At 40.4% G+C, this 10667-nt stretch overlaps 1 protein-coding gene across 1 annotated transcript; it reads right to left on the bottom strand.

The window, feature by feature from the left end:
* Positions 1-1150: 1150 nt before the first annotated feature.
* On the bottom strand, positions 1151-8563 carry notum1a (notum, palmitoleoyl-protein carboxylesterase a). Its single transcript, XM_079365986.1, has 11 exons — positions 7870-8563; positions 5226-5278; positions 5000-5095; positions 4578-4638; positions 4430-4488; positions 4241-4343; positions 3565-3756; positions 3357-3454; positions 3084-3231; positions 2942-2989; positions 1151-2537 (listed from the first exon to the last, which is right to left on the bottom strand). The coding sequence occupies exons 1-11, from the start codon at positions 8196-8198 to the stop codon at positions 2234-2236; spliced, it is 1491 nt and encodes a 496-aa protein (XP_079222112.1). The 5' UTR covers positions 8199-8563; the 3' UTR covers positions 1151-2233.
* Between the last annotated feature and the right edge of the window lie 2104 nt (positions 8564-10667).

The following is a 10667-nucleotide window of genomic DNA, read 5'->3' as shown; positions in this document are numbered from 1 at the left end:
TTCAAAACATCTTTTATAAAGACATCATTACATACAACATTGTCATTATATTAAAAAGTGATCTCTATTATGAAATATAAGAAGGGAGTTACAATAGTGAACACTTAAAAGAACCTATACAAATACTCAAAAAAAAATATACAATACACGATATCTGTCTCCCTTTAAATGTTCATTGCATTGATCCGAGTATTGCTAAACTTCTGAGGTGTTTGAGCATGAGAGAGTACCCTGTGATCGGGCTTGAACAGTCGGTCTTTTTATGATCGGGCCGTAAAAAAAAAAAAAAAAAAAAAAAAGGAGGTATAGACTACATGTAGTGGCACTGTGGTGTATGCAAGGGTACTAACAGGTCCTTTAATAATTCCCAGTTCCCTCTTAAGCACCACAATCAGTTTTCTGAAATGTGATCTTGGCGATGACATCTTCACATGCAGCTGTCTAAAACAGAAAGTATGACTTCAATCTAATGTTGACAATGATGAAGGTATACAGAGATAATTTATCAAACACATGCTTTTGTTGTTTTTGACAACTATTATTTACAGGGAGGGAAAACATCTCAAATTATTTTATCTGCAGCTTTCATTTCAGTAGTGAAAGTATGTAAAAGACTGTTAATCCAACATGGAAGGACACCACGAGTGCACTAATGAAGCAAAGCTGAGGAAAGTGAGGTTTGCTTTTTTTTTTTTTTTCCTAATGCTGTAATCTCAAGTTTAATAGTGAATGACATCGTCTCTCAAGATAACAGAGATTCTTTTATACAGATAATTTGTTAATAATAAATCAAACGTTTGTCATTATGGAATAGTTAAGACGCACCTTTTTTCTTTTTTTTTCTTTTTTTACACCTGGTTTCAGCCCAAAATATTGCTTTAGCTTCTTTCACACATGCAGTACCCCCTGAAAATGTCCTGACTTTTTACATTTGAGCTGCATGCTCGGATGCATTCTTTTTTGCATTTATTTTTTTTTCGCTAGCCCACGAGTAATATTTCCACAAGGCGTTGGAGTGTGCTGGTTGATGATGTTTACATCATGCAACCAGAACAAAACCAGTGGGATCTCTGTGCACATAATGAGGCTGCTTCAAATTATTGTCTGCACACCAGCATTTTTTTTTTTTTTTTTTTTTTTTTTTATCTCTTATTGGCTGACACTGTGGATTTGAAGACAAAAAATGTCATCACGAGTATGAATCTGTCACTCTAAGAAGTTGTAAACATTCCCTTCCTCAGCATCCTTTTGAAGTCATAGGGACATGTGTGAAAGAGGAAGTCTGGAAAACGTCAGGGGGAAGCTTTCCCAAAATGTTATGGTAAATTATCTGCAGTGCACGTCTGAAAGGGACTTTTCATAACTATCACTTGTCTCCTTAAATAACAGCGACAGATTTTCTCTGACGATTGAATTAAATTCTGATGGCGTGGCAATCCTCATCTCTTTAAGTGACGGAAGAAAAAGTAAACCAATTATTTCACTTGTATCAGGATGATTATCAATTAATTCAAGATTGCATTATCTCTGAGAATAACACAAACGTTGAGATTCATCATCATTTATATAATTACAAGCGAGGCCATTTTCGGCTACCGTAGCTTTACTATCAGATGGAAAACCCTAAAGTTAATGACATTTTTGGGGGATCAATACAAAATGTTCTTCTTGATCCGTACATTATTACGTCTCTGCTTATGCCTTGTCTGTTTGATGTATGTTATAAGAACCCAACCACAAAACAGTTTGAAAAAAAATATACTCTTCTTTACTCTGCTGTGACTACTTAATAAAACAGAATCTGTATGTCATTGTAACCTATTCTTTCTTAAAACAATGACTTAATAAAATCTATGAAAGGATGAAAAAAAAATATTAAAAAAACATCAATGAGCATCCTTAAAACTGGATTACATTCGTGATATTACTTTCTTTTACAAAGCAAAAGATAATATCAACAGAGTAGCCGAGAGTTGTGCCTTGTCGTGGTGGCGTGTTGCCCCAGTACTTGTCACTAAGTGTGAGGAAAAGGATTCTGGGACAAATCTAAGACCCTGTGTTTGACTGAGCTTGTCTTAAAGTAACGAGAGGTCAGCGTTGACGAGACTAAAGGTAGAATGGGTTGTGAAGATGGAGTATTATTTGGAGGTATCAGGCAGGAGGAAACTGGACATAGAGACCAGCCACCCCTGCTTGGCGTTAGCTTGAAAATGCTGTTTGTACGTGTGTCCCATTAGCTGCCGCTGCTGAGCATGCCCAGTAGCTTGCTGGGGTCCATACCCTGCTGCTGGGCCATCTTCTCCACATCGAAACCCATATGCATGAGGAACTGAATGACGTTCATCTCCTGTCCTGTGAACTGGTCTCGAATGGTTGGACAGGTGGGGTTGCAGTGCGGCCAGGGGCAGCTGTCAATCAAATGTATTGGGCAGCCTTTGGGTGGGGCTTTGTTGTTCCTGTTTTCGTGGAGGCTACGGTCCCAGCAGTGCAGCGCTCGGGGAAGGGAGGTGCCTTTAACTTGCACATCAATCCAGTAACTAGAAGACAACACAAGGGGGCGCTGTCAGCTCACGGGTGCAAGGTCTCAAATTGCATAGTGAGCTCTGTTCATGATATAAATGGAATTCAGAGTTTACATGGAAAATAAACTATCTAAAAATCCCTGATATATATTTTTTATAAATTCTGCTAGCTGTTCTTAAACTTCTATCTGCTGCTGTTCTCCTCTTACTAAAATTATCTTTTTATTTATTTATTTTAATGTTTTATTTTTAGGAATATATCTTGTAGCCCAACTGCACATTTAGAGTTTTACTCAGGATCTTTTGTCTTCATAATTGTTTCCCTTTACTAGGGTTCGAGTACATAATGCACTATACTTTCATGCACAAACATGAGCTGGAATGACAAATACATCTTTGAATCTTAAAATCATACTCACTTTCTGGTGATAACTTCATGTGATAAGCAAGCTGGAGCAAACATAGCCCTGAATAAGAATAAAAATAAAAAAAACCACACAAATCAATCTCAATCCATGCAAAAATCTCTTTTAAATTCTCTTCTTAAAATTATGTCCTTACGGGACATCTTTGAGCGTGTTCCTCAGCTCAATGCCCAGGTTTTGGATGTAGCGCCATTGGCCTTCCTGCACTGGTTGGCCTGTTAGCTGGATGTTGTCCACTGTTAACTGGGCCTCATCAAACAGCCACTGGACTACAAACACTGGGCCTACACAGGGAGAAAAGGAAGAGGATTCAAATAAGAGAGTTGTCTAACACAAACAAGCTTGCACAGGGCACTGCAGAATGTGCACAGGATGTACATACACTACAAAAGGATTCACTGTAACTCACTTTTTATTGATGGGAAAACTCTGTAACCAAAGAAACAGTTCCACTCCTCTCCTTCGTGGGCTTGCCTACACTTCTCTGGCACCACTCCTCCCCAGTACCTGATGGAGCAGGTGAAAAGCACAAATAGGACAATGTCTATATTAGTACTTTTCTACAACATGTCCTCCCCACAAAACGTTATGTTGGACATTTCCTGTGGATTTCTTACTTTATGCCTCTCTTTATGGTCTCTGTTGGCGAACAGCTGACAGCGTCCACACAGTCCGTGCAGTGGTATTGCTTGTTGTCCAGGAACCAGCCTGAATCAGACAGTCCTCGCACCTGGATCCCCGTGTGGCCCAGTCCCTCCAGCAGCTCGGCAACACGGTCCACGTTCAGAAGGACCCCAGTACCACCGGCACTGCAGGCAGAAATGTCACATATCATTATTAAAGCACGTATAGACATGAGAATTCACAATGTACACATCGCAAAAAAATGAATTCATCACAATAAAGAAGAACAAATACTTTTTGCAAAAACGATGCTCTCTATCTCACTATGTGTATATGATTTGGTGAAAGCCTCGGTATGATGGTCAAGCGTTTACATGATGCAGTCAGATCAAGCTCAGATATTCGCTAACTTATGAATAATTGATGCTAATTGATTGGTTTTTAAAACACATGCTTTTTAGATTTAGTTAGGTGTTAGGAGGGACCTTTTGCTTACACAGGTTTTATGTAAACATGAAAACAGCAGATAGATATTGAGTTACAGCAATGCTCTTGATACAAATATTACAGTAAAAAAACCAATGTTATGCACATTGCATATTTCTCTAATGTCATGCTGACCTATCATAAAAGATTGCAAGCAACCATCAATTTCCTACTTATCCATACCTGCTTCCTGCTAATAGGAGTACTTTGGCATTGTCCAGACCTTTATTCAGCAGGTCTTTCACGACTTCCTGAATAATCAGTGATCCCATGAAGGCATAACCACCTGCACACAACACAAAGACATTTTAAGCTGTAGAAAATCACTTGTTTCTAGGAGAGAATCATTTTGATGCTTCAGAAATGTCTCACTCTGCTCTGTTTTGGCTGTAGCTCCGCTCCACACATCACTGGAGCAGTATGGGATGAATCTACACAGACAAAATAAAGTTAAGATTGTCGCCTATGAGGCAGAAAAAAAAAAATGTTCCGACAAAATCACAAACATGAGTCAACTTACACCATGTTGGCATTCCACCAGTGAGGGTTTTCCTCAGGCAGTGGAGACAGGATCCCCGTGCCTGCAGAGACACATCAACATGTATCATTAGTCATCCTGGCACTCCCAGACACATCCTCTTCTTCTTCATCATCATTACCACATGGATTACAGTTATTACACTGCAATGAGAGAGGGAGGCGTCTCTGTTCCTAAAGCAGTGGGCGCCAGGTAGCCCTACACCACAGCTATATTATGACCGGGTGTCGGTTGCAATAACACTGCATTTGAGCACTGATACATCCGATCCTTTTAATTACTGAGACATTAAAGTGGGATCTGGGTACTTTTTTCAACTTATTAGGGGGTCAGGATTCAGTACACGCCACAGGTGGAGTAGCAGTGGTGCTTGAAGTTAACTATACAGACTATCCTTGGCTCACCTGTTTTAGTTTGTGGCCACTTGGATGAGCTCATCAGTCTTCGCATTGTCTCGTATCGGCTGTCACAGTTCTCTTTGTTGAAGCAGTACCAGCCGCCTGGACACACACACACAAAAAAAAAAACACAACATGAGCCATTTCTCTTCCTAAAAAAAACTCACAGTCATGCATCTCACTTTGTGCAGAAAAATGAATGAAAAGAGTTGATTTAGTTCATCATACAGACCTTCTAAGAATATCAACCACCGTCTGCTGCCTCGAGATTCTTTCAGGTAATACCTGCAAGATGGCAAATAAACCAAAAATTAATACATCACAGCAGTAATATGAGGTGGATTTTTTTTTTCATTGCCAGAATAAAATAAGGAAGCAACAGAAAGATACGACCACATTCTTTGGCTCGGTTTCTTCAGAAAGATTACATAAACACCAAAGAGCAATACCTTCACTGTTTCCGCCATCAGAGATGGTATCCAAGCATTAAATACAAACACCATCAACATTTAAATCTTATCCAGTATGCCATGTTACTCTGCTGTTATTTCATCTGGAAAAGGTGACAGGATCAGCACAAGTGAAATCTTGCCAACATAAATTGGACAATGAGGTCGTGTGTACAGTTTGCACGTAGGAAACAGATAAACATCAACCTGTCCCCTATCCTTAGGTGCTTGTAGACGGTGTTCTTCATGCTAAATGTTGTACTATGTACCATCATAGTCGCTTCACTCTGAGATCATCATTCCTCGGCCGTGTCGTCACATAAACAGGGATAAAATCACAGATAACGGCCATGGAAATGAAAAAAGACAGGGTAAAATGACACGACAGTTGTCTTGTGTGGATTTGAACACGCAGTCTCACTTTTGAGTGCTGTTGGACCCAGATAAAGCCAGGATAATATGATCCACGAATTAGGCCTTTAAATAAATGTTAATGCATGCTGAGAAATATGCAGAATGTGCTGTATGTCGTCAGCCCAGAAGAGGGCATTGCTTTCTTCTGCTATGCTGCAGAACACATTCATGTTTGACGCATACAGGACCGATGAGGCTGTTTTAAAAAAAAAAAGTTGTTTGTAATATAGTTTGATGCACATAAACAGGATGCACAAAATGGGCTTCTGTGATGATCAATCAGCATTCCCTTGACTTGATTCAACTCCAGAGAATGCCAAAAAACATTCTTCTCTCAAGAAAACAGACTTGGTGGAGGCTCTGAGCTGGGTTTTTTTAGTGACTGCAGCACACTTTGGCTCCGGTTTGTGTCTTGTGCTATTATTATAAACCGCAGTCAATGATGTAGGCTTAGGACAGAGCAATTTACGGACAACTTCCAAACAACAAAGTGGAGCCGGGCACGTGAACAAGCCAAGAGGGGAAAGCGCAGCATCAAACCCACTAACTCTAACAAGTGCTTCACCAGGAGATGAATCACGCAGTGTGCATCCTTGTTGATCTGTAACTGCAACAACACCTCTCTTAAAAGTACTCTTTGTAGTTGATGGATTAGCATCTGACAGCAGCCACGGTGGTGAATGAAATGGCCATCTGCCAGTAACTGTCCCCCTGTGCTGCATCTCTAAAGAGCTCAGAGCTTTACTGTGCTCACAGGCAGCTCGTTCTACCACTTTGAGGTTTAACAGGACTTAGAAAAAGGATAAATCTAAACGGAGACATGTAAAGCAAAACCCATTTAATTTAAGTCTGCCCATCACTGAGCTGGTCTGTGATAAATGCACATGGCAGAAAATCATGTTAACCTCTAGACAAGGCACAAAATGGATTATACAGAAAAATATAAATATACTTGTGCAGAAAAAACATGTTTGAAACAAAAAACGGTCCTATGGCCCTGACTTAAAAGGGTCATAAACGGCCATGTATACATATTATAAACAACTTTTATGACTGCATTTTTGCTTGATTCGTTACCTATTATATCTTGAATATCATTTTTATTTTTCCAATACGCCGTAAAAATAATAATAATGATAATAATAAAAACATGAACACAGTTTTAAAGCCTACAGCACTATTCAGCCTATTGGAATAAAATTGCTTCCAGTTTGTACAAAATGTGTGCATTAAATATATATGACATACGGGATCCGTTTGCTATATTAATATGCTTTTAGTGCCATGGCTTATCCCTCTCTTTAGTGGACAATAAATGCAGGCTTTCTGACCGCCAAATGGCTTTTTACTTAAATGTAACATGGATTGCAAACAAATGTAGATATCCAAAGAACATTAACCGTTTTAAGATTGTGCACGTTTTTACAGTAGCACGTAGAGAGAAAACGTGCTGTTAAAGGGCTGTAAATTCAACAGTTCACGCACTCCGCGCAACCCTTTGGAAGAGAGAGATGGGCGAGGGTCTGAAAACTTCAAACTAAACTTTCTGCAGAGCAAATCCTGCATTCTAATTTGCGGCAAAGGAAATGAAGCATAGGCCATGTGGCTATCCGCAAATTTCACGCTTCGCTGACGCAAAGCAGCTGTCTATCTCATACCGAGTGGACCTTAGTTAGGACTCAGGACTTTGCTTCCTTTTCAAATTGTCCCGCATTTATTTGTATTCTTTTTTTTATCATGGTATGTTTGCTGATTTGGAAACGTTGCAATATACCAGCCAAAATTTGAAGAATACCAGGGAATAGCATGGTCAGCATCCTCGGGCCAGATACATGTGGGTGAATTCGGGTTACAGGATGACCAAGAGGGACGGGGTGCGCCCTGCTGAAGCAACATAACAATTCATACGGGCTCCAGGGTGCACTGCTGCACAGCTGACCCTATGACCTGTCACTCACCCAATCACATGCCTCTAACTTTCCATGAGCATTATTCTCAGTTTAGGATACATACCCAGCGGAGCTTCCATCGTTGCAGGTGACAGATGTATTGTCCAAAAAGTTCAGCTTCATGTCGTAGTCTAGTTTCTGTGCCGAGCATGGGTACAGGGACTGCGCGAGGTTCTTCACCTGTGTCATGAAGTTATCCATGTTCTCCTCGACGGCGGTGAAATCCAGAGGGAAGCTCTCGGTGGTGTCAACCCGATCCGCCCGGTGCGTAGGAGGAGGTGGTGAGCGTCGTGGTTGCGGGTTGCGGCCACCCCGGAACCTCCGCGCACACAGAGCTCCGGAGTGCATCAGCATCAGCAGCAGCACTGAAGAAACCATTCTGGCCGCTGTCATCGTATCCTTTTGGTCAGTTTCTTTCCTCCAAATGCAAAGTCTCGTCGGTAAAGAGAGAATCTTTACTGATGGAGCTTAAAAAGTAAATTAAGCACGGTTTAAAAGTAACCACGGCACCTGCCACTGCTTCCTGAAACAAACGAATGCAGTTAAAACTGAATAAAAAGTCCCTTTAAATTAGTCAAATGCATCTGAACTCTGTAGATTTATTTGAAACTTCCCAAGAAGACGCAAACATCTGTGTGCCAATCTATCCTGTATATCTGAAGCGCTGCTTCACCAAGCGCACAAGCTTGAACGACAACACAAGTGCCATGCTCTTGTATTTTATTCAAACTTTCCCCCCTTGTGTGTCCGTACAGCCAATCACAGCAGCGGGGCAGGACTCGGGGCATGATCAAGCGTGGCAGACTGCCCCCTCTTTGTAATTTATAGAAGGGGAAAAAATGTCCATGCGTTGGTTCTTTTGATCCGCTAAGTTTTATTTGATGTGGTGGCTTTTATTGGCCTTGAAATGCCCATTTCCCATTCCGCCACAAATTTATGAAGTGAGAATACCATCTTGTTACATACTTAGCCAAAAATCAAGTGGGAAAGAACAAAACATGATCGAAACTCACGCAGAGATAATTTGACCAGATTATCTAAAGAAATTTCACCTGCTTAAATTTGGAACATTTATTCTGATTCGTTTAATTGTTCACATTATCAATTCCCCTTTTTCTTTCTTCAAAATGTGTTCAAATAAAATGCATTTGAAGTGTAAATTCTTGAGAGAAAGAGGTAGAACTTTTAAAGATTCCTCTCAGTTATGGCTGCTTGGTTTGTCCATGTTTTCATTCAGTTTAGAAAAAGAGACCTGGACACTTGTTTTTTTTTTTTTTAATCTAGTCTGCCTCCAATGATCAAAGCAACCATCACTCTTTCTCCCCCTCCTCCATCCTCCTCCCTCCCACTTCAGTCTGTTCCAAACTTTCCTGCTCTACTGTATATTTGAAGTCGAGCAGAGCATCCTGATGGGAAGCCGGCTTTTTAGCGCAAGAGTGCCTCTTCACGGTCGATCTAGGCTTCCCTCCAACTACCAACCTCTCATTTTAGAGACACATTGAAGTTAAAGTGAAGCCCGCAGGCTAAAAGTAATTTTTCATCAAGGTAGCACTTCATAGTCATGTTTTGTCTTCAATAGAAGAACTCTTAACATTTAGTGTCTTTTTTAGGGACTGCACATTGCAGTTTAGGCTGACTATTTTTATACTACTACTGCTATACAAGCAAACATCAGCCTTTAACTTCAGGGCAGCTTCAACCTCCTGTGAGGAGTTTGCTGGTTAGAAAACAGACTGAAATCAATGCCTCCATATTACCTACAATAGTTATTTATATTCCGGTGATAAACATCATGCTGCCAGCTTTTCTAATAATTTTCCATGCCAAACATTCATTGTGAATTGCATGTTAGACATTTTACAGAAAGCAAGATGAGATTTTGTGTCCAAAAAACTACTTGTATGTACAGGACAACATCAGCAAGAGAAAAGAAAACATCCTGCTTAGTCCCCAGGGGGGGCGCCAAAATCAACACAACCTGAAAATTCCTCACAGAAGCTTTAAGGTTTTTTGTAAGCTTTTCTCCACAACAAAGCATTTTGTTAAATTTGCTGCAAGACACACTTGTACTGTGTGACAGTGATGCATTCAGAGGCCTTCTTATGATGGGGAACATCATTACATCAACAACATTACAGTTCAGTGTTTTCACTGGGCGCCCTAAGCGCAAAAACGCCCTCAATGTCAGCCGTTTTTTGTCGCTGCGCTCACAGCGCTCTCGGTTGGCTCTTTCATTTCACTTCTCTGTCACTGACAAATCAGAATAAAGATTTGTTGGGACATACAACATCTGGCTTTGACAACAACAATGGCGGGAGGAGACCTTAGTCTGACTCGTCTTTTTGACAGTTTCCAGGTAGAGCTGCTGCTGATGCCAGGACATGACTCATATAGGCCTACATTATTCTCATGTTTCCTTGGTGATATTTTGTTAAATTATAGCAAATATTAGGCACACAGAGCTATGTAAAACATACCCAACAGTAGGCTACCAAGGGAAGCAGAAGTTACATTTTGTAACCAATCAACAATGAGCGCCGGTGTGTTCTGAGGTTGTGAGCGCTTCCAGAGCAGAAGTCTGTGGATACCGGCCTTTACAAAAGAACTCCATCTATTTCCATACATGTCTCCTCTTTAAACTGTTTTTATTATATTTTAACTGATATAAAATAAATTTAAAGGTAAATGTTTGTGTATCATACCAACACAGCTAGACAGAATAACAATCTTATTTCTTTAAAGGGGACATATTCTCGTTTCGTCAAACCCTGTGATCTAAATGAAACATCTGAGTTGTGCTTTGGTCCAAATATAACATGAATCAAGCACCAGAGGTTTGTGACCCTGTAGAAACCAGCTCTC

This window comes from Symphodus melops, assembly GCF_947650265.1.
Source record: "Symphodus melops genome assembly, chromosome: 17".
In the NCBI taxonomy this organism is placed as follows: Eukaryota; Metazoa; Chordata; class Actinopteri; order Labriformes; family Labridae; genus Symphodus; species Symphodus melops.
This window is presented reverse-complemented; position numbering and strand designations above follow the sequence as displayed.